This window comes from Penicillium argentinense (assembly GCF_028826775.1).
Source record: "Penicillium argentinense strain IBT 30761 chromosome Unknown utg000009l_segment0_segment0, whole genome shotgun sequence".
NCBI classification, from domain to species: Eukaryota; Fungi; Ascomycota; class Eurotiomycetes; order Eurotiales; family Aspergillaceae; genus Penicillium; species Penicillium argentinense.
The window spans coordinates 1,869,764-1,892,589 of record NW_026622668.1 but is presented as its reverse complement, the minus strand read 5'-3'; the positions used below and the strand labels follow the sequence as shown (position 1 = coordinate 1,892,589).

At 51.8% G+C, this 22,826-nt stretch overlaps 8 protein-coding genes across 8 annotated transcripts; 4 read left to right on the top strand and 4 right to left on the bottom strand.

Moving 5' to 3' along the window:
* Nucleotides 1-2,334: 2,334 nt before the first annotated feature.
* N7532_008304 (putative DNA polymerase iota) lies at nt 2,335-4,097 on the top strand (the record flags this gene model as incomplete). The annotated part of the gene is made up of 3 exons (XM_056620796.1): nt 2,335-2,382; nt 2,434-3,002; nt 3,041-4,097. 3 exons carry the CDS (start codon nt 2,335-2,337, stop codon nt 4,095-4,097), a joined length of 1,674 nt encoding a protein of 557 aa, XP_056471602.1.
* Nucleotides 4,098-5,362: 1,265 nt separating this feature from the next.
* On the top strand, nt 5,363-6,310 carry N7532_008303 (uncharacterized protein; the record flags this gene model as incomplete). The annotated part of the gene is made up of 1 exon (XM_056620795.1): nt 5,363-6,310. One exon carries the CDS (start codon nt 5,363-5,365, stop codon nt 6,308-6,310), a length of 948 nt encoding a protein of 315 aa, XP_056471601.1.
* A 1,382-nt stretch (nt 6,311-7,692) lies between these two features.
* On the top strand, nt 7,693-10,178 carry admB (uncharacterized protein; the record flags this gene model as incomplete). The annotated part of the gene is made up of 2 exons (XM_056620794.1): nt 7,693-7,759; nt 7,813-10,178. The coding sequence occupies 2 exons, from the start codon at nt 7,693-7,695 to the stop codon at nt 10,176-10,178; spliced, it is 2,433 nt and encodes an 810-aa protein (XP_056471600.1).
* A 477-nt stretch (nt 10,179-10,655) lies between these two features.
* On the bottom strand, nt 10,656-11,581 carry cdc31 (putative cell division control protein Cdc31; the record flags this gene model as incomplete). The annotated part of the gene is made up of 2 exons (XM_056620793.1): nt 10,656-11,138; nt 11,297-11,581. 2 exons carry the CDS (start codon nt 11,579-11,581, stop codon nt 10,656-10,658), a joined length of 768 nt encoding a protein of 255 aa, XP_056471599.1.
* A 790-nt stretch (nt 11,582-12,371) lies between these two features.
* N7532_008300 (uncharacterized protein) lies at nt 12,372-13,280 on the bottom strand (the record flags this gene model as incomplete). The annotated part of the gene is made up of 1 exon (XM_056620792.1): nt 12,372-13,280. The coding sequence occupies one exon, from the start codon at nt 13,278-13,280 to the stop codon at nt 12,372-12,374; it is 909 nt and encodes a 302-aa protein (XP_056471598.1).
* Nucleotides 13,281-13,893: 613 nt separating this feature from the next.
* On the bottom strand, nt 13,894-15,507 carry N7532_008299 (ssDNA-dependent ATPase MGS1; the record flags this gene model as incomplete). The annotated part of the gene is made up of 1 exon (XM_056620791.1): nt 13,894-15,507. One exon carries the CDS (start codon nt 15,505-15,507, stop codon nt 13,894-13,896), a length of 1,614 nt encoding a protein of 537 aa, XP_056471597.1.
* A 459-nt stretch (nt 15,508-15,966) lies between these two features.
* On the top strand, nt 15,967-17,842 carry N7532_008298 (kynurenine--oxoglutarate transaminase; the record flags this gene model as incomplete). The annotated part of the gene is made up of 9 exons (XM_056620790.1): nt 15,967-16,148; nt 16,209-16,277; nt 16,351-16,435; nt 16,486-16,591; nt 16,657-16,729; nt 16,787-16,940; nt 16,996-17,009; nt 17,064-17,487; nt 17,552-17,842. The coding sequence occupies 9 exons, from the start codon at nt 15,967-15,969 to the stop codon at nt 17,840-17,842; spliced, it is 1,398 nt and encodes a 465-aa protein (XP_056471596.1).
* Nucleotides 17,843-18,088: 246 nt separating this feature from the next.
* On the bottom strand, nt 18,089-20,983 carry N7532_008297 (uncharacterized protein; the record flags this gene model as incomplete). Its single annotated transcript, XM_056620789.1, has 1 exon — nt 18,089-20,983. One exon carries the CDS (start codon nt 20,981-20,983, stop codon nt 18,089-18,091), a length of 2,895 nt encoding a protein of 964 aa, XP_056471595.1.
* Between the last annotated feature and the right edge of the window lie 1,843 nt (nt 20,984-22,826).

Sequence of the window (22,826 nt, the reverse complement as noted above, 5' to 3'; positions counted from 1 at the left end):
TACTGCTAAACCTCACATGGAACATAAGTCCAATTATTGAAAATAATGAGATGAACCCCCCATAAGTGGAAACATATAGAGGAGAGTTAGTCTGCTCGCAAGCATAATCGCTCAGTATATAGTTTCTTTTCGAAAGAAGAGTAAAGTTAGATGACCACTAGAAGCAAAAATAACTATGTACTATTTGGCTTCATCTCGTCCTTGATCCTCCTCCCGTACACAAGGGGCTGTGGATTTGGAACCCCTACCTGGGTAGTGGCCATAAGATTGTTTCGCTATAACATTGCTAGGTCCTATGATCTATGTTGATATCGCGATCATCCGGACGATCTCGGATCAGCGCAAACCACTATACATAGTAAAAGATATTATTGAACTTTATCCTCTATCAGCTGAATTACAAAATACCGCACAGGTCGTTCTTCTGAGGAAGGTCATTAAAATGAACATTTGCTAATCACTCAGCTAGAGCTAAATACACTCCGCAACCTTATAGGCTGATTACCAAGCAGTGGGGCTCAGGCTCAGAGGAAGCTGACTATAAAGCCAGAACGGAAGGAAGAGAGAAAGGCTGAAAAACCTTTGGATGTTGAAGCTATCTCGAAGCTATAGAACTCGCTAAAGATATGGGGAAAGGCGGTGGGCCGACGGCTGGTATTGTGAAGGGCTAAAGCAAGACTTGGGTTCAATCTGACTAGGCCACAAACTGTGTACAAAAAGCTTGAAGAGAGAAAGAGAGACAAGCTAGATACACAACTGATAAAGGGGGAGCGTGCTGAGTAACTAGCACATGATGAAAGCGAAACGGGAGCGGCAAAGCCGCAGAACGGATACGGGGGTCCGGCCCGTGACAGGCATCACCTCAAGGACCCATCTCCATTATAGGCTAATATATGCCCCATTATTGCCGATCATTCATCAATTATTGATCTATAGCGAATATGCTAGCTAATCTAAGTCATAGTCTAAGTGAAGTCAATAGGTGAGCGTGGACTGGAATTTTTCGCCGCTAATGCACCTCTTGGGAATGAAGCTTAAAAGGGGAAGCTCCACTTTTCATCGGATTAGCCAGCCACTGGCTAGGTTTGTGAGCCGGTTTTTTGCTTAGATAATGATTAGCGCAGCACCAGTGAGTGCCGCAGCACTCCTCAGTTCTGCCGCACTCCCTGGTGCTGCTGCACAGTAAAAATTCGCTCGATTGAAATCAGGTAATCTAGCCGTGTATATGTTCACTTCATTTTGATATCTGCCCCATCGAGTTTCTCAGAATTAGTGAACAGACTGAATGAAAGCGGAATATCCAGGCATTCTGGATGAGACCTATTGTAATGGCTACATTCTTGACTGCCGCCGGATTTGACTACATCTTGATAGTGCTGAGATCATTAAAGAACTAGATCAGATAGATACATGATTTGGATCACCAGCAGTCACAAAGCCAAAGGATACCTCATGTATATCAAGAAAAAGACTGCAAGTAAGCAAGGTCATACGTGCACAAAAATTAACTATTCCCTTTCACGACTGGGATACCTGGGAAGAGTGTTTCAATAGAGGGCAATTTAACACATCTTGTTTAAACGGAGACGCTCGGGTTACAAGTGTGAGGGCGCTAGTTGTCACAGAATAAATGACCCTATAGGCCATACTAGTTCGGGAATAGCAAGAGATACGATCGGAGGAATCCCCTGATTGGACGTGGAAACATCATTTGGTGACTAAGCACTGAGTGATCACTGAGCAAGTCGAGCAATCACTGAGCTGCCCTGATTGGTCACTGAGCGATCACTGCGCATTGGTCATCCCTCACGTGACTACACTGACTGGATCACTGAGTCTGAGCCCGTGCTGAAATCTACTCACTGAGCCTGAGCCTGAGCCTGAGCGCCCTCATAAAAAGCAGCGGCAGCCAAAACAGGAAAGCCCCACCTGGCAGATATTATCTGGTCTATATAGCTGCATATACGGTCAATCAGCTACACAGTCGAATTACCTAGCTAGAATACAAATGAGGGGATATCGCTCTGTTGGAGGATCAATATGTTTTCTTTTACTGCCTCAGTGCTGTATAACAGAAGACAAACGCTGGCCATGTTTCTTCCATTTTTCCCGCGAGTTCATCTGCCTTGGCGACGGGCCTATCTGCCCACGCACAGCCACGTACCAACCAGCCACAGACACTGCCTCAGCCACAGCCGCTCGCTCGGCGCGTCTGCCGCAGTCGCAGATCGTTCGTTGTGCAGTCCTCGCCCGCACCAGCCATAGTGACCCATACCGACCCAAAAGACCCCTGATGACATAGCCCATGGAGACAGGCAGGTCATTCCAGAGTCCATGGCTACTGTACCGGTGCGCAACGACCGTCGCATCGTTCTCCATCTGGTAAGCGAGCAGATAGAAACACTACTAGATACCCCCAACTGACAAACACAGGACTATGACTGTTTCTACGCGTCCGTCTTTGAGGTGGAGCAACCCGCGTTGAAGTCACAGCCGCTGGCAGTCCAGCAGAAGCAGATCGTCGTCACATGTAATTATGAGGCACGACGACGAGGCTTGTTCAAGCTGCAACTCATCAAAGACGCCAAGCGCATCTGTCCTGAGGTGGTAATTGTCTTGGGCGAGGACCTCACGAAATTCCGAGATGCCTCCAAGGATATCTATCTCTTTATCCGCAGTTTCATCTGGGGCGGCCGGGTCGAGAGACTGGGCTTTGATGAAATTTCGCTTGATGTGACGGAGATGATCGACTATAATATTGGATTGCTGAATCCGAATGATCTGACGAGATCTTTCTTCTGTCTTGATCAGAAGGATCCGACTGTGGGGTTTACTTACGACGCAACCTCGTTTCACGGTTCTACGCATCCGTTCCGGGAAGGGTGCGCGGATGCACCACGCGAACTCTCATCTTTGGAAATGCGTTTGTTGGTCGGCTCGCATCTTATGGGACATTTAAGAAGCCAAATGGAATACGAGAAAGGGTTTACAGCGACAGGGGGGTATCTACCTCCAAGTTGCTAGCCAAGTTAGTGGGCAGTGTCCACAAACCCAATCAACAAACCACCCTGGTCCCGCCATATGAGCCAGGTAGCGATGGCACAGAAAGTAATGTGACCCAATTCCTGGATAACCATGAGATCCGCAAAATTCCCGGCATCGGATCACGGCTGGCGCAAAAGCTTCGAATCCGGGTTACGGGAGAAAGCACCAGTGAAAAGAAGGTGACGGTGCGTGACATTCGCCTCTACCCCGGGATGGGTCCACCGTTGCTGGAAAAGACGCTGGGCGGACCCGGCGCCGCGAAAGGGATCGGTCAGCGAATATGGGGGATCATACATGGCGTGGACAATACTGAGGTGCTTGAAGGGCGCGACTTGCCAACACAGATCAGTATCGAGGACTCATATGGGCGCGGGCGCCTCGATAACGTGGAGAACGTACGGCGCGAGCTGATAGTGTTGACGAAGAGTCTGATCCGGCGAATGCGGACCGATCTACTGGACAAAAGCGATGACAAGGGTCAGCCTCGATGGCTAGCTCATCCGCGCACGCTGCGACTCTCGACACGGCCACGAAACGCCCCAGAAACAGACGGGGTACGCACGTACAACAGCAATCGCATCTCGCGCTCGACTCCACTCCCGAGCTCCATCTTTAATTTGGACGAGAGCATCGACTCCTTGGCTGAGCGGATCGTGCGAGACCACGCCATGCTCATGTTCCGCAAATTACACGCCGAGAAATCTGGTTGGGACTTGGGGCTAATGAATATTGCCGTGACTAATATGGTTGAGAGCGCGGGGGACCAGAAACAGAGTAGTGGGAGAGATATTGGGAAGATGTTTCGTCAGCAGGAGTCGACGTTGCGCGAGTGGACGGTGCAGGAACCGGTGGGACAGCCACACGAAGTATCATCAGATGAACCGGTTGGGTTGGAGGAGACGACTGAATGGGCCAATGAGTGGGAGGATGGCGATGAGAATGGCGATGGAGATGTGCCGTTGCTGAGCGTCGAGTGTCCCCTGTGCGGGGCTGCGATTCCGCATTTTGCTCAGCAAGCCCATGAAATATACCATGCCAGCGATGGCAACTGATTTTTTTTGGTGGGTTACGGTCTTGCTAAATGCTAAGCTGCATACCAATCTAAGCGAGGGCTTATGGCCAGAGGGAGGAATTAAAAGACGAGATTCTAGATTGCCTTGAGGCGTGGTAGCTGCTAGTATATTAATTAAGGCTTGGTCTCGCGTGGATATTATGAGATTAGTTAGGGCTTCAAATCGCATCGCATCACAGTACTCAACAGATGCAGCGTTGAGTAGTCGCTTCGGCTAACTGCGATACTCCTGGGGAAACGCATTAGAGTTCCGTCTTGCGGGGGAGCGAGAGCAGAGTTGAATGTCTCCACATCCCGCAACAACACGCGACTCCCTGATGGTCAGGATGTTGGATTGACCGGTAACCCGATAAAAGTCCGGACGAAAACGCCAAGACTTGCCAATAAAGGCAATAGGATTTTGGGAGGCGGACCGATAACCTTAGTGAGACTGGAAGGCCAAGAGCGCTGGTTGACAGTTTGGCCGGTGGCGCGGGGTAGGGTCTGCGAGCCAGCCACCAAAGTGAAAAGCACGAGCTCGATCGAGGCTGATTGGAGGGATTTGCTCGCTTCGTGTGATGCGGGGAAATTAAACCCGTTCAAGGTTTAGTGCCGTCACCGAAATGGGGCCAAGGTGCGTTCCCCTGCATGGCCAGACCGGGACAGCACGAGACTGTTCATGATTACCCCAGATTACCGACTGCAATGCAACTGATATTTCAAGGCTGAGTGGATAGTACTGGAAAGCAGGGTCCATGTTTGGGGATGGCGATGACCTTGACAGAACTTCTACTCGAGTACAGCAATATGGACAGCCAACTTCTCTCCGAGTGGGAGAGTTCAGCATGTGCGTGGGGCTTAAAGTGAGAGAATTAACATGCCACCCTGTCTTGGTCCATCCAATCACACCCATGTTCGCCCTCGTTTCTTTTTCTCTTTATCCCGAGTGCTACTAACTCTGGCAAGGACCTCACGGCGTTTCCAAATCCGTATATCTTTCGCCAACTAGCGTGGGATCTGACCCCGGACCATCAGCGACAAGCTCGAGAACCCCAGAAAAATTAAAACCCGGCACTCTTCCCTCCATCCACCATAGTACAACAGCATGGCCATTCTCCCCTGAGTGACCATCTTCGTCTGTGGATTTTTGCTTCGCGGTGCGGAGGCCACCCCGGGCCAGAGGTGCCTTGGTCAACCACCACCCTTGAAGTATTGACCGATCTAGGTAGTTCGCGCTGGAGATTGCGGACTCTACTCGGCGAGATCATGTCTAGCGGCTCTGAGAACGGGATCATAGGGGAATACTCGGGAAATGATTTCACCATCAAGGCCACTTTCACCGTCTTCCTCGGGATCGCCCTGTACAACTCCATCGAACTCCTGGTCCTCATCTTCGCCTCCTTCCGTCGCTACCATGGCCTGTACTTCTGGAGCTTGATGCTCGCGACTGTGCTGGGTGTCATCCCGCAGTCGCTCAGCTTCATCCTGAAGTACAATGACATCGGCCCTCTTTGGTTCTCTATCACACTATCAACCATCGGATGGTATTTCATGGTCACCGGACAGGCTCTGGTGCTATTCTCGCGCCTCAACATCGTTGTGCAGGATCTGACCATCAGCCACCGCATCCTCGCAATGATCATCATCAACGCGATCATCCTCCACGTTCCAACCACAGTACTCACTTACGGCTCCAACTTCGTTCGCACCTCCGTCTGGGTCCATGGCTACACCATAATGGAACGCATCGAGCTCACAGGCTTCTGTCTACAAGAGTTCATAATCTCAGGCCTCTATATTTCCAAAACCATCAGCATCCTCCGCATATCGCCACCCAGTATCCACGGCCACAATCGAAACCGCAAGGTCATGTACCAGCTCCTCGCCATTAACGCCCTCATCATCGTGATGGACATCATTCTATTGGTCTTCGAATACCTCAACTACTTCGTGATCCAAACGACTCTCAAATCAGCAGTTTACAGTATCAAACTCAAGCTGGAATTCGGCGTTCTCAACCGCCTCGTCTTTCTCGTGCATTCTCATCGTCACTGGCCGCATGAAGCGACTCGGCCGTATACGCCCTCCCGGCGTGTGCAAGAGCAGGCGGATTATGATTATCATTCGTTTCTTGAGGCTTCTCATGGGAGTCCGGAACTCCCTTCAACGCCCAAGAGTTGTGAGTTAGCTACGACGCGACATATCTCGCATTGAGCCACAGGCTGTGTGGATGTAGTGGTACAATCATCCTAGCAGGTAAAATCTTATTGTTAAAAAGCTCTATTAACATCAAAAAGTGGCTCCAGCCACATTGTTACGACGATGTACTTTAAAAAAATATGTATGAACAAAATTGACATTTAAAACATCAACCAAAAAACAATCCAAAAGATCATGTGATGGGACTAGCCCTCACAGAAACCATGTGAATTTGGTCGCCTACACAATTTTTGCATTGAAAAATTTCATATTTGAGCAAATTAAAGTGTAAATGTAGATGTGGATATCTTTTATTAGGACTTTGGTGCCAGCCAGATTCAATTTGCTGTAGATTACACCAAGCCCCTCGCAATGCCTGCCTAACTGCTCACTGCACTAGTCATAGAAACTTGGAGGCTGAGAGTCAACAATAGCTTGTATGCCACTGTCCTTGATATCTAAGCAGGCCAAGATGATTTAGCTTTTGCCTAGCCACAAAGGCATTAAGTTGACGCGTAGACATCATCTGCCAAGAAGACAGGGCTGATGTGCAGGCGTGAACAAGCAGATCTGCCGAGCACAATTATCCGTGCTGTACCAGTGACTAGCACAAGGGCAGTAACACCTGTACACTGCCTAGGTAGGGTACCTTCCCTAGTATACTGGTATAGAGGCTATCCCTAAGTGCTATAGGTAATCAGCAGAGCGGCAACATCTCACTCATTTTACTCATCTCATCCCACTTGAAAACAGGGCTCTGCCGGAAGGACCGGGTCATTGTCAGCCACCCAGCCAGTCAAGGACTTGGCAAATCGCCCTACGGTACTTTAATGTACAGGCACTGCGCAAGTGGTGGGCCCGGTGGAGCAGCCAGCCGGACAATGCAACGTCAGATGCTCTGAATGGCAGACGAGCGCAGCGGCCTGTCCCTGGATAGAGTCCATCATCCAGGTGCGTCTTCAGGCGCAGCAGCCAGGGTGGGTGAACAAGCAGAGAGCAGCAGAAAAACAGAGGGAAGCGCTGAAACAAGTGTGACCAGTCGAGCAGTTGCTGGCCGGACGAGAATAGTACTTTGCCAAGGCCAAGCCTCGCGGATTCCTCGCTTGGCGACGCCTCTCTTTCGTCGTTGCCTTGACATTGGCATTGTGCCACTTTCCTTCATTTTCGCCATTCAACTTGCGGCATTGGTACTCTCACCTAATCCCTTCGTTCTTCTGCACTCGCTTTTTTTCCATCCAGCACCGGGTGGGTTGTGGCTGTGCCGATCCCGACATCTCCGAGACCGGTGGACCCTGCGATCCCTGAAATCTGCTACTCCATGGTTGCCTGGCACCCTTGAAGTCTATCGCAGAGTCCCTGCGGTTTGCCCGGTTGCTCTTCAAACAACCACCTGGGCCATGAAGTTCTCCCGGGGTGTCCTGCCCGTATTGGGTGCTCTATCGGCTCTCTTCGCGCTTATTCAAGGTACGTTCAGCCGCCGCTCATCGCCCAGAACGTTGCCTAACCGCCCGTTGCAGCGCGATCTCAAGCTTCAGAGGCGATCCGCCAGCTCACGCCGATCGATAATGCCATTATTCGAACCCCCTCTCACCAACTCGACCACACCTCCCAGTTCGACCTCACCTTCGAGTTGCATCGCGATGGCAAGCGCATAAAGCTAGAATTGGAACCGAATCACGATATTCTGGCCGACGACGCATCTGTGCGATATGTGGACACTGAGGGCAACTGGCAAACCGAGCCCTTCCAGCGCCAGGAACACAAGGTGTTCCGTGGCCGAGCTCTGGTTGGATCTGGCAAGGGGAGATGGACGCCGACAGGATGGGCCCGAGTCAACATTCGACGGGATGGCGCCGAGCCGCTCTTTGAGGGTGCGTTCAGCGTGGATGGTAACAAGCACCATATCGAATTACACTCGACCTACGCCGCCAAGAAGCGACCGATCGATGCCGATGTCGAGGACCGCGGACACGACTACATGCTTGTCTACCGTGACACTGATATGATCAAGGGACATGTCGAGCTCAAGCGGTCTCTGTCGGATTCCTCAGGGTGTTCAGCGGATAAGCTCGACTACAATGCTGACCTGAGCAACTCGATTTTTCCTGCCGGATTCGACATGCCCAACAGCCCGTGGGGATTCACCTCGCTCGACTCCATGTTCGGCCTGAGCAAACGCCAGTCCGACGTGGGCGGAGTGTCTGGAAACACTGGCGGGGTGAATCTCAAGTCCACCATTGGTGATTCCTCTGGATGCCCCAAGACCAAAAAAGTCGCGCTGATTGGCGTGGCCACGGACTGTGAAATGACCAACCACTTCAAGTCCAATTCGACTCCCAAGGACGCTGCCAAAGAGTGGGTGATCAATTTGATCAACACCGCTTCGAGTCTCTACGAAGATTCCTTCAACGTGTCCATTGGTCTGCGCAACCTGACCATCAACGACCCGTCCTGCCCTACGACTGCTAACGACGCTCTGCCCTGGAACGTGGGATGTGATAGTGGAAATATTACCTGGCGTCTCAACGAGTTCTCCAAGTGGCGTTCCGAGCACGAGGACAACAATGCGTACTGGACTTTGATGACTGGCTGCCCGACAAGCTCGGAAGTCGGCGTCTCATGGATGGGTCGACTCTGCACATCGGGTCTCACTAGCAATGGAGATAGCTCGGTCACCGGCGCCAATGTTGTCGTCGGTAACCGGGGTACCACTTGGCAGATCTTTGCCCACGAAACTGGACACACTTTTGGAGCCGTGCATGACTGTGACTCGGAAACATGCGGACAAAACCTGGAGGATTCATCACAGTGCTGCCCGCTTTCCTCGTCCACTTGCAACGCCAACGCCAAGTACATCATGAATCCTTATGCGGACAATCGTATGACAGAGTTCTCACCATGCACAATCGGCAATATCTGTTCCGCTATCAGCCGGAACAGCATCCAATCCTCTTGCCTCTCCGATAACAAGGGCGTCGTAACGATCAGCGGCAGTCAGTGCGGCAACGGCATCGTGGAGTCTGGCGAGGATTGTGATTGTGGTGGTGTGTCTGGCTGCGGAGACAACAACTGTTGTGACGCCAAGACATGCAAGTTCAAGGACAATGCTGTCTGTGACGACTCGAATGACAGCTGCTGCTCGAGCTGCCAATATGCCTCGGCGAATACGGTGTGTCGAGCCAGCACCAGCGAGTGTGACAAGGAAGAAAAATGCCCTGGTGATTCTAGCTCCTGCCCTGAGGACCAGTATGAAAAGGATGGAACATCTTGCGGTGACGGTCTGAAATGCGCTAGTGGCCAATGTACCAGCCGCAACTACCAATGCCGATCCGTGATGGGGACCTTGTTGAATAGCAACGACACCTGGGCCTGCGACAATACTAACCAGCCCTCGTGCAGTCTTGTGTGCGGAGCACCCAAGTCCTATTCCGAGTATGCCTACGGTACCTGCATCGAGATGAACCAGAATTACCTCGACGGCACACCGTGCGAGTCAGGCGGCCACTGCGAGTCAGGTCAGTGCAAGGGCTCCTCCGTCGGCGGCTGGATCAGAGACCACAAGAACTTGGTCATTGGCATCTGCGTCGGGGTCGGCAGTCTGATTCTCCTCGCTCTGCTCTTCTGCATGATCAACAGATGTCGAATGGCCAAGGCGAAGAAGCGTATCGCGAAGAAACCCCCAATGGGCGCACCTCCGATGGGCCGCTACGGTCCTCCACCTCCCCGGGGCCTCCTCAGGGCCAATGGTATGGGTATTCCAATTATGGATACCAAAACGTACCACCGCCTGGACCACCCACTGGTCCTCCGCCTCGCTACGGTTGACGAATTCTGTTGTCTGTTTCCTCATCGATGGTCTTATACCATCGATCTTTTGCATTAGGGTATCTGGATTGATTTGGGAATAGCCTGGAACTGGACCCGGGTTTTGCTTTGGCGTCAATTAGGGTCCATCGATTGGGTCGGAGAATTTAGTCTTCTCCCTTGCATTTTCTGAAATTTCACTTCGTGTGCATGTGCCTTATGTTTGTTTTATATGCTTTAATTCTAGAAAGGAAACGATCCCATGAATTGACTCGAATCAAAGAGATCCAAAATGTTTACTGCTATTAGCTGTCTGAATCAGACGGACAGGTCTCATCAGCTGATGCATCGACGTATTCATTCACAGATGTAAATTCGTAAACGCAACAGCGTTGGCAAAACAAACTACAAAATAACCAAACGAAGTTCCTAACACCGTCAAAAACAAAGGAAACCCAACGCAAGTCCGTCAATCTGCGCGGTACCACCTATTAAAAAGAAGAAAAAAGTCACAAAATGCACATACACCGTACCCAAGGGATGAGTTTAGAACCCTCTATTGCCAGCAGATGCCAATAAAGGCCTCCCGGGTAACACCACCCACACCCTCAAGATCAAACTCCTCAATCATAGCGCGAAGCTCCTCCTCTTCAAGACCAGTCTCGCCGAGCTCTCTAGCAACGCGCCGCAAGTCCTCCAGGTCAATAAAGCCCTTCTGGCCCTCGTCGAACAGCTCGAAGGCGCGGATGATCTCCTCGCGGGGGTCGCGCTCCAGAATCTTGAGAGCGGTAACGGCTTGGAAGGAGGAGAGCGGCATCAGGAGGTTGGAGGGGTGTTGCGGGTTCCCGCCGGAATTGCCTTTCGGTGCTTGGGGGTTGGCGGTGCCTTGTTGTTGTTGGACCTGGGGACGGGGGACGCCGTAGGTTGTGAGGAGCGAGATGAGTTCTTGTTTGGTTAGGCTGAAACCGAGGGCGCGAAAGGCGACGCGGAGCTCGTGGTAGTCTAGGTGGCGATCGCGGTCGAGATCGAAGAGAGTGAACTGGTTTTGTCAGCTTTTGTGGTCTTTTTTCCCGGTTTGTTGCGGTCGAGATTTTCCACTTGGGTGTTTGTCGGTCTCTGGCTCTGCGATTGTCGACTTCAGAGTCCGACTGTCCCAAAGACAGTCACCCGACAAAATGATTGAAGGGGTCTCCTTACCGCTTCATTGATTTCCTCCCTCTGCTCCTCCGTCAACCGGTTCAGCGGGTTGGTATCCTGCGCAGCGGGACCATGAGACTGCGACACGGCTGCGGGGCCAGCAGACTGCTGCTGGTTCTTAGGTACTTCACCACCAGCGTAATCAACGGGGGCAGTAGCGCCCAAGGGACGGTGTCTCGAGAAAGAAGAGGCACTGAACGGCATGGCGTTCGCGTTGGCAGCTCGGTCCGGTAGCTTGTTCCCGGCGTACGAGCGCGACGCGAAGGGTTGGCCGCCGGAGGCCATGGCGGGTTGGTTCTCGTGCAAAGACGAAAAGAGACTTGAGGGTTTCTGGGGATAGATCGCAGGTGGATGTCGAGGGAATTGGGGCTCGCGGCCCGATCGTGTGGAGCTGAGGTGTTGGCGGTGGAGAGATTCTTGAGACGCGCGGGACGCGGGCGGAATGACTGTCGGGCGTGGAGTAGCACCTGCCAGGCACCAGGTATGTTTGGGTCGGAGCAAGAGCTGACCAAGTGGATCGGGAAGAGCTACTACGAGTTGTGTTCAGGGTTATCTTAACAATGTGATAAACTGAACATGTAGCACTCGATTTACCTGCTAACTATCCATTTTGCACTAACTCTACGCTGATTTTTGGGATCACCTGCAAAACAATCAGATCTAGAAGTACCCGCAAAAACTCCAGGGATCTACTGAGGCCCCGAGCGCGTAGATTGTACTGCTCAAACACTTTGTGTATTGTCAATTGTTATCAACTTGACGGAGCGAGGAAACAAAACAAGAGTAACAATAGCCCAAGCTTCACACAACTTCCTAGGCGTCTTTCCATTCCAGCTAGAGCTAGACAACCTCGTTTTCCTGTCCCCAATCTTGACCATAAACAAAAAAAAAAAAAAAAAAAAAAAAAAAAAAGAGAGACACCTAGCCGTGACTCGGGGTATACAAACTCCACAGTGCATCAACAGTCCCTGGTAAGAGCAAAGCATAATGCCTGCATGTACAGATCAATGAGAAAACACAACGAACGAGAAATCCATGGGTTCCGAGTTGTTGAGATCAAGTCCTTCTATCGAGATCAAGCCCTTCTATCAAGGACGTCTCGTAGGGCAGCAGCCATGGAGGAATGATAATTCGGGTCGTCAACATCAAAGTCGACAATGCGCGCGATATCAGCAGGAGTGAGAAATATGTTGTCAATGGCATTTCCATAGGTGTTGGGCATTTGAGACGATGTCGAATGTACATTATTTTTTGACGGTAGATTGCCCGGCAAGCCCGAGGCACCCGGATTGTCTTGAGGCAAGACGTTCTCGATAGGCGGGGTGATCGCAGAAAAGTCGTCTCGCCGATCCTGATCGGGCGAGGAGGAATGTACATCATCCGACGGGGTGTTGTTTGAGCTGGTGGAGAACTTCATCTTTCGAACGCATTGCAGGCCCCGTCGTAGACATTGTCGACAAGGGTTGCCGGGATCGCATTTCTTCTTGCCCTGATAACATGGGATACACGCCCCGCCGGATTGTCTCAGGATCTTCATCTCGTCCCTTTGTTGCCCGCGTTCGAAATCGGTCCGGGCACTCCGTTCCCAGTAGGCGCGTTGGTTTGGATGAGTAGGGTCTACGACCACAAATCTGAAATTTTCCCCCATAAACTCACGTCCGGGGTTATGGTATTGTCGCGCCAGGTCCAGGTCTTCAGGGTTGATAGAGCTCATGGAGCGAGCGGTTTGGGGGATTGGGGGGTATCGGTAGAGTAGAAATGGGAATCCACCAATGTTCGGAAGATTGTTGAAGAAGTTGTAAGAATGAGTAGTGTTTGGTGATGACCGGGAATCCGCTCTTGGGAAGCCTCTTTCTCTCAGTACAAAAGCGATGCCGACGTCTGTTGCAGGTGCATTCAGATCCCACGTGTAAAAATAACCAGCAAGCTGGCCGTCGTCGTTGGTCGTAGCCCAAGGGCCCGATTCCGGGTTTTGAGACCGCATGATTACCGTTTCGTAGCTAAGCAGATATGTCTTCAGGAGTGGTTCCTCGCAGCAGCAAGTCCGTAGGCCGGTTGGAAAGTCGATAAAGAGTGGGATACTGCAGGGACAAGGCCGTGATGTTGGAGTATGCGGGCTCGGTCGTGGATGGAGATAAGATATCGCGTCGCGTGAACCGAGGACAGCGCGAACCTGGGCACTAGAAGAGCCCGTAGATATGGAGGAGCGACACAAGCTTCGGAACGAGCGAAGACCTCGAAAGAGAGGACGAGTGACAGCAGCGACGAGTTCTCAGCGGAAGTTGCGACGACTTCAAAAGATGACTCCAGTAGGAATGAGACTATACCCCCAGGAAGATAGCTGGGGGCGATGTCTATGTCTGGTACAGCTGCCCTGGGAGGCCATTTCCTAATCGGGAACCGGAGCCCTTCCCTCGGGAGATCTAGTAGTAAGCACTCGTACCATAGGTGTGTGTAGCTGTTCCCTTGTCTCGAGTCGGTGACGAAAACTTTGGTCATATCTCGGGTGCATGACTGCCCACCATCACAGGTAGGTTCGTGTAAACCAATACCAGTATATGCAACGCAGCTGAAATAGGAAAGACAGCTTCTGATTATCATGACCGCTTGGTGCTCCAGCGATCAGGGTCCCGTTGTGTACCCAAGTCCAAATCCTCGAGGAAAGTCCGCCCAAGGAGCTCCTCGGGGAGATAGACTTGCTCAACCTCCCCATTCACGTAGTTGGGATTATACTTGTATTCTTTCCCATAGCCGAGCTCCTTCATCAGCTTGGTTGGGGCATTTCTGAGGTGAATCGGAATCGGCAATCCAGCCACACCCGGTTCATTGAGAGCGGCAAATGCATTATTGAGGCCTCGATAGGAGCGAGTACTCTTTTTCGACAACGCCATGGCAACGGTAGCATGGGCCAGGTTGATACGAGCCTCTGGAAGACCGATTTTCTCCACAGCGGCGTGTGTCGACATGGCCAGGGTGAGCATGCTGTTATCTGCCAGTCCGATGTCTTCAGATGCAACAACAATGAGCCGTCGAGCGATGTATAGTGGATCTTCTCCGGACTGGATCATGCGTGCCAGATAATACAAAGCCGCATCTGGGTCGCTTCCCCGGAGGGACTTGTGGAAGGCCGAGATTGTATCATAGTGTTGGTCACCAGCCCTATCATAGACAAGGGTCTTTGTTAGGGAGCTCTTGAGGACATCCTTGGTCATTCCACGCCGCTTCGAGAGATCCATGGCGAGTTCCAGAAGATTGAGTGATGTTCGAGCGTCTCCATCAGCAAATCGGGCGAGGTAGCCGATCAGTTCGTCGTCCACCAGCTCTGAAGGCGAGTAGTTGGGGCCTTCGACCTTTAAAGCGCGCTGCAGGATCGACTTGATATCTTCATCTGTCAGCTTAGCCAGGGTAAATGTCCTGCATCGAGAAAGCAGGGCATTCTGGATCTTGAAAGATGGGTTTTCGGTAGTTGCGCCAATCAAAGTTACCTGTCCACTTTCAACAGGCCCCAGGAAGACGTCCTGCTGAGACTTGGAGAAGCGGTGGATCTCATCACAGAATATAATGGTCTTTCTGCCCGTCAGGCCAAGTTCGCTGCGAGCTTCATAGAAGATCTTCTTGCATTCTGCGACTCCGGTGCTTGTACTGTTGATTTCCACAAATCGACTTCCAACCATTGAAGCGATGACTCGTGCAATAGTTGTCTTTCCTGTTCCAGCACTTCCCCATAAGATCATGCTGGGCACTCTATCCTGCTCGATGAGGCCCCGAAGAACTCCGTTCTCGCCAACCAGCTCTTGGCCACAGACCTCCTCCAGATTCTTTGGCCGCATACGCTCTGCAAGTGGAGCCGCTTTATGGAACGCGTTCATCTTCGGACGTTTGGGTTGGGACTCCGTGATATCGCCATTGGACTGTCTCACTTTATCTTGGTCTCGGGGCGGCGTTCCTTCCATGAAAGATCTCTTGCCATTGAGCGGACGAGGTGTCGGAGCCGGTGCACGAGATGGTGATTCTTTGACGAGGCTAGCTTGGCTCGATGCTTTGCGTGCTGACGGCGGTTGGAATATGCTTGGAACGGGGCCCTTTTGGGACGACGGCTGATCTCCCGGGGAAGATGACGGGTCTTCGACGAAGCTTTGGCAGTCGGAATCCAGGTGGTCGTTGATCTTCAGTTGCGGGACAGACTTGCCACAAATCGGACAGGACACCATGATGGTCAGATTGTCGAATCCTGAAGACAAAAGATGGCGGTGCAGCTGGTTGATTTCACGTTGCTTAATGGCTTTCCGCCGCAGAGACGCGTCGCGCCAGTTACGTAAAGCCGCGATCCGGGGTTGGTACCTTGGTGCCTTGGTGCCTTGCGCCTCTATGCTTGAGTACAGAGGGAAAGAGAAAGGGATAACACGTTGGAAAAGAGAGGGACGTTAAAAGCAAAAATACTAGAGCTTTAAACAACTTATTTCAGCTCTCCGCTACGAATCCGACGTATCTATTCTGGCCCTTATCCCAACTTATCGTAATACCTCTCCGTTGACTTGCTAAATTGATCTGTCGCATGCACGGCAGTCCCCGCCCGAACTCGGAAGCACGCCATTCGCGCACGATGACTCCTCCCTTATGACAGCGGTCCCTCCGTCCCGTATACCGAAGTCGCTCCACGCTTACTCTCCATGATTCTCGGTCGCTCGCTCCTCTCCCTCGTTCAATCGACTCGCTCTCCCAGACAGCTCGCGTCAGCTTCCTCGCTACCCCGCATCTCCTGTTACGGCACAAGAACCATGTCGGCTACAGCTGCGCGGCCCGACCCTTTCAAGCCAGCCAAGAGAGTGGCTGGCCAGCGCCAGGATGTTTGGTACGGTGATCGACGAGCAAGACGGAAACAACACAGGCAGCGCTGATGCGAAAGATATAGGTCAATTGTCAACGAAGCGGCCGCCGCTTCGCCGGTTCAGCCGATCGTGAACATGGGCCAAGGGTTCTTGTGAGTACTTGGGCATTCTACCTATGCTGCATTTGCAGGTTGGCATATGTTGACGTGTCTTATCACTGTACAGTGGCTACAACCCCCCTAAGTTTGCAATTGATGCTGCAAAGGACGCCCTGGACCGGGTAGAGTGTAACCAATACTCTCCGACAAAGGTGGGGCACGCGATATATGAGAGCTAAATAGCTTGCTCACACACAACCAGGGTCGTCCCCGCCTCAAGCAGGCCATTGCGGATGCATACTCGCCTTTTTTCGGCAAGAAGATCAACCCAGAGACTGAGGTCTCGATCACCACTGGAGCCAACGAGGGTGAGAACCGCCAGGAAAACATATTGCTCTACAGGCAGACTAATGGGACCATATAACCGGACCAGGCATGCTCAGCGCTTTCATGGGTTTCATTGAGCCCGGCGATGAAGTCATCATCTTCGAGCCTTTCTTTGACCAGTGAGTTTTGAGACTCGAGACCTCTCCGGTATATTTATACTCAAACACTCTGCATAGGTACATCAGCAACATTGAAATGCCCGGTGGTACGATCCGATATGTTCCCCTTCACCCACCCAAGGACGGTGCAACTCGGACATCTCCCGCGTCGGAATGGAAGATCGACTTCCAGGAGTTGGAAAACACCATCAACTCCAAGACTAAAATGATTGTAAGTTCCTAACCCTGGGAAAAACTAGTACTATCGATTCTAACGCTCGTGCTAGGTTTTGAATTCTCCGTGAGCAATGCATCTACCCTCTCGCTCTGCGTCCCTTCAACTAACCTGATCTAGTCACAACCCTGTCGGCAAGGTCTTCTCTAGCGAAGAGCTTCAACGCATTGGCGATCTCTGCGTGAAGCACAACCTCATCATCCTCTCCGACGAAGTTTACGACCGTCTCTTCTACGTTCCGTTCACCCGTATTGGCACGCTGTCCCCGGAGCTTTACGAGCGTACCCTCACCGTAGGCTCTGCGGGCAAGGCCTTCTACGCGACTGGATGGCGTGTTGGTTACCTGATCGGACCCGAACATTTGATCAAGTATGTTGCTGGCGCACACACCCGTATTTGCTACAGTAGTGTATCCCCTCTTCAAGAGGCCGCGGCTGTTGCGTTCGAGCAAGCAGACAAGCAGGGATTCTGGGACGAGAGTAGAAACGAGATGCAGCAGAAGATGAAGCGCTTCTGCGAAGTCTTCGATGAACTGGGTATCCCCGTACGTCGATTTGGTCTCCCTTTAAGAGAAGGCAAGACGAAGTAATTGGCTAACATGACTCTAGTACTCTGATCCTGAGGGTGGTTATTTCGTCCTGGCAAACATGGCCTCGGTCAAGCTGCCCGCTGACTACCCATTCCCGCCGCACGTTGCTAGCCGTCCTCGCGACTTCAAGCTCTGTTGGTTCCTTATTCACGAGGTTGGCGTGGCTGCAATTCCTCCAACAGAGTTCTACACCGATGCCAATGCCCATATTGCCGAGGATTATCTTCGTTTCGCCGTCTGCAAGAACGACGACGTCCTCGAGACTGCCAAGGAGAGACTTCGGGGCCTCAAGAAGTACATCACACAATAGACAGGGATAGTCATTCGTGGGAGTTCTACATAGATCATCTACGAATCAAAACAATACACTGGCAATATTAAGAAGAACCATATTTTGAGGAAATATTCTTCAATTGGCAATGGCTACTAGTATTTATTTGGAGGCGAGGGAAATGGAGTTCAAACGGCCCTCACATTTCCCTCCCATCCACCCCTAGATGGCCATCACCAAGATCTCACCTCGTCCTCACTTCACCTTCAAATGGTTTGGGGGAGGCTAGCAATTGTAGCCTTCCAATTCCATCGGGCCCGTGCCCGCTCCATCCCACCCCAGCCCACGACGGAACACACGGCGGTAGGGGAGATTAACCCCCGCAAAGCCGTTTCCTCGCATGCGGTCCGCTGCGCGGTGCACGGTCGGATGGGTGGTCCGGCTTGCCCGGAGAAGCCAGTGCGAGGCTTCCATCCCCGCGCACTTTCGTTCCAGGCATATGCAGCGGGTCCGCGTCCACGTCCTGTGCCCCAACCGCTGTTGAACTACGCAGGTCGGGTCGGGGCACCCCTTGGGGTTCTTCCCTGTCCACTCTGCTTCACAGGCGTGTGGATAGGCGACCCAATCAAAAGGGGCAATGAATCCTGTCTCCCTTTTGAACTGCTTCTTGAGGAGCCCCTGCATGCCTGTTTCCATTCGATATGAGGCCTTCAGCTTGTCACCGATCATCCGGAATGCATATTGCAAAATCTCAACGTTTGAATCGGGGGCAAACAGACTGATTGCCATGCATCGGCGGAATCGATCTTTCTCCTCTGGGTCGTCGAATTGGATGATCCAGCTTGGCAAGGTCGCTTGATCACCTCCCCAGGTGCGACATTGACTTGGCATAGAACAGCCGATCTGCCGATCATCGAAGAGGAAGTAGTCCCCTTTTGCTTGGGCGGAACTAAACCACAAGGCCTGTCGGTGACGCTCAACTGTGTTCCAGCCATGGCGGTTGATAAGCATAGGAATACCCTCATGGATACGTTGTGGAATCGAACTGCTGACACAGAAGTGTACAAAGGGAGATGTCCCGCAGATTCTCCAATGAGTGAGAACGTCCCGCCGCAAGTGATCTCCGCCGCAGTATCGAACCGGCGAGAAAGGTCCGCACCCTGGACAGATTACCGTGTAGCCATCATACAGGTTGCAACGCTGCTCACATCCAGCAAGCTGGCATCGCAGACCACGAGTCAGGTCGATGAAGGAAATATCACCCGCTAGTCTGAGCGGTCTCGAGGCTTGCATCATCGCCGCGGCTATGGGCACATGACTCAGTGGGCCGTTCAAAGAAAATGTATTCAGAGGGCTTTCTTCTGGAGGGGGAGAAAGGAAAGTTCCCGGAGGGGTCGGAGGTTCGGATCTGGTGCCAACAAGCATCCTTCCTCTGTCTGGAACTGGGTATCTCACCGTGGGCGTTTCAAATGTGTCACTCCAGCGGTCATTTTCCAGCTCTGATCCTTCCGAATCGGTTGTTGCTACCGCGCCAGGTCTTTTGATCGAACTTGAAGCAATACGAAGTTGCGGAGGAGCACTAGCGGCTCGTTGTGGTAATCCCGCGATCGTCGCCGTAGTAGGAACATAGGCGGTCATGCCCAGACCGGCAACTGGTGTAAGAGTTCCCCGGGAAATAGACGAATGTGTTGCTTCAGATTCCAGTTCTTGCTTTTTCGAACTAATCGTCGTGTCCGTAGGTTCGTCGGCTGAACATCCAGTCGTCACCGGCATGCGCAGACCGGCAGTGGGTGTGAGGGTTCTCGAAGATGAAGATGTATTTTCATGCTCCCGTTCTTGCTCCTCCAGACCAATCTTCGTGTTTGTAGGCTTGTCGGCTGAGAATTCAGTCGTCACCGGCATGCGCGGGTCGGTGGGGGGAGTGAGGGTAGCTGGAGACGGACATGCAGTATCATATTCCGGCGTTGGTTTCTCCGAATCGATCTTCGTGGCCTCAGTAGGTTTGTCTGTTGTGCCTTGAGTAGTAACCAGCATACTCGGGTCGGCGGTAAGTGTAAACGTACCAGGTGGTGGAGTTGAATTCTCCTCCCGAATCCGACTCTCTCTCTTGGTGACTCCGCCTGACAGTGTGCTTTCCGAAGAGCTTTGTCCGAGGAGAAGTCTTTCGCGTGAACCTGTAGCCTGTTGGAGCATCTCCTCCGTCTTTCTTCCTCGCGTATTGCCCTTCTTGTTTTTCTTTTTCTTCTTTTTCAGTGCCGGACTCGCAGTGGGGGGACTTTGGATATCCAAGATAGACTCACCGAGTGACTGATTAGTGGCCTGAGGATCGGCAGAGGACGTCGAGCTGGTCTTCACTGGGTTGGGAAAGACAGTTTGCTCCTCGAAGGAATGCTGAGGTAACACATCGGCTTCTGCCTGATTTGTGTCGCTGTCATCGCCCTCAGTGGGGTTCTCTTCGAGTGTCCAGGGTGTCATGGGGGCTTCTCTCTCAACGGCAGGAATCGGGAGATAGGCTGGTCCGGGTGAGTTTTGAGGAGAGAAAGAAACGGGAGGAAGGATGATCAACGAATGCGGTGAAGGAGTTTCGTGGGGGGGTTGGGGGGAGAAAGAGGGTTTGAGGGTTGGGAAGAGAAGTGAAGTGAAATGATCTGGAGGAGTAGTAGTAAGACCTCCGCCTAGATCAGCCGTAGCAGTCACTTCATTAGAAGGGTGGCTCGGCTGAGTGATCGCTGTGTCCTCTTCTGATTGTCCACAGAGCTCTTCGCCCTTGGAAGTCATCTCCAACCGGGAATCTTGCCAGAGAGTCCGTCGACGTTGTCTCTGTCGTAGCTTCTTTCGAGCATTTTTCGAGCGGGAACTGCCGACGCATTTGTCTCTCGAGGCCTGACTTTCCAGGTCAGCAGCTCCCGGTTCGTCATCACCCAGCTCAGCGACTTCTGGGTCAGCGGCATCGGGGTCAGCAGCATCTCGAGTCTTCTTGTCCTTTTTCCTCTGCTTGCGCTTTGCCTTGCGACTCGCGGCCTTCATCGACGCGGTCTCTGCTTGAGCAATGACTGCGTCCACCACGGTTCCGTGGGCGATTTCCACCGGAACTCCAACCTCACCTACGCCATTGAGACGCACAACGAGATTCTCAAACGAGAGACGGATCTGCTCGTTGGTCCTTTGATAGAGTCTCATCCAGAACCGAAGTCGAAAACAGGTAAAAAACATTGAGAACGTTATGACCTTCGGGAGCATGGATTGAAAATGCGTCGATCAGGATATTGTGGAGTCGAAGTTGAGGAGGCAGTGCGTCTGTCGGTTTTAAGCTCACGACTCGGATCTTTTTAGGCAGGCACGCGCCGTCTCGTCAACAACAACAATCGCACCTGCCAAAAAAAGGAAGGGTGACTCATCTCCAGTATCAGTCCTTACAATGCCAACATACGAATAGCCGAGTGTCCCTGTTTGGACTCGTCTTCTCTCTGGCCGACCTTGCGGTTATACAGATGCCCAGATGGAAACTCCCATCCCACCCCAAAAACCACCTGATCCCTTAACAATCAGCCCATCGCCATCCATGAATGGTAGCCATTTATCTCCCTTCCATACCATTCCCTCAAGAGCGCAGCCGCAATTTAACTTTATTCGATCAAAAGGATGATTTTTCGTATGCCCGTGTTGATGACAAGGTGATTACCATCGTAGCGGCGTAAAAAAAGAAAAACATGTGCCGATTCGTGATGGTAAATACCCCATGCAATACAAATCATGTTTGAAGATATGATCATCTGGATCTAGTCTCAAACAGCAAGTACTTTTTAGATTCAAGTGAAATTCAAGGAGTCATCAATACATATCCTGATGAGATGCATGCCGATCTCCCGAATGATGTAGCATGCGATTACCGTCCTGATCCAGTTCAGTTGAGCAGGTTTCAGTCAATGTATAGATAATACCATATCATGTTTAATATTTTGGAGAAGCAAAAAAGCAGGCGTTGCAACTCAATTTGAAGACAGACTGCGACAGGCATCGGAGTAGGGTAAGGAAGGTCATGTGACGCGATGGAGTTATGCGATATGGTCACGTGAGTATGTCTCGAGCTACGCGCCGAGAGGGAAGACGGCAAGATCGACTCACCAACCCCATGGCGAAGGTGATGCTGTCTGGGACGCTTCTTGTTTCGAGACAAATACCTAACTAGTTTTAGCGATGGGTCACCGGGAGGTTGCCAGCCGGGCATGGTCTTTGTCCTTGGCCGGACAATTGCCAGAACAACAAAGCCAAAGACGCCGGATCACCCCAAGGGAGCAACGCGACAAAGAAACCCGCCATCCACATGATCACCATCATGGTCCTCGACTGGCGACGATAAATCGCCGAGGACGGCAGTTAATCAAAGAATACTGGTTTGAGCCTTGCCTCTGGGGGAGCTGATGATTGGCTCTGGGCACCGGACGCTAAGCGCCCACGGGGACTATATTTGGTAGGCGGCCACTTACGCGCCTTGCTGCAAGATGAAACGGACCCTGGCACCGATCACTTGTCTGCAGAACTAAAATGACTTTAAATCAGAACTCCCTTTGTTTTGACCAGGCCGGGGCCTTGTCCTGACTGGTTGTTCCGGTGCCAGGGGCTCGCTAACTGCTTCAGAGGGGCTTCTCTATAAAAAGATCGAGCGTCATGCGAAGACTTTGGGCGCCAACCACCTCAAAGAAATATTACAGGACATATGGGGCCTGCAGGATTTAATACCCGACTTTTCCTCTCTTGCGCCTGTGCCTAACATTTAATTTTCCATTTTTTTTTTCACTCCAAGCGGCCAGTGAATACGCCCATCATTCACCTTCTCTTTTGAATTATCCACAATGATCAATGAATAGCCTTCTTCAGAAAATACCGCTTCTGGATATATCATTACTTGAAATCCTTTCTCTTTGTGTCTTCTACAAGATTTTGTCTGAGACGCTCGTCTTTCCGATCTTCATCTCCACCCCCAAAGCGCAGGCGCAAAAGCAAAACGCATTCTTCGACACAC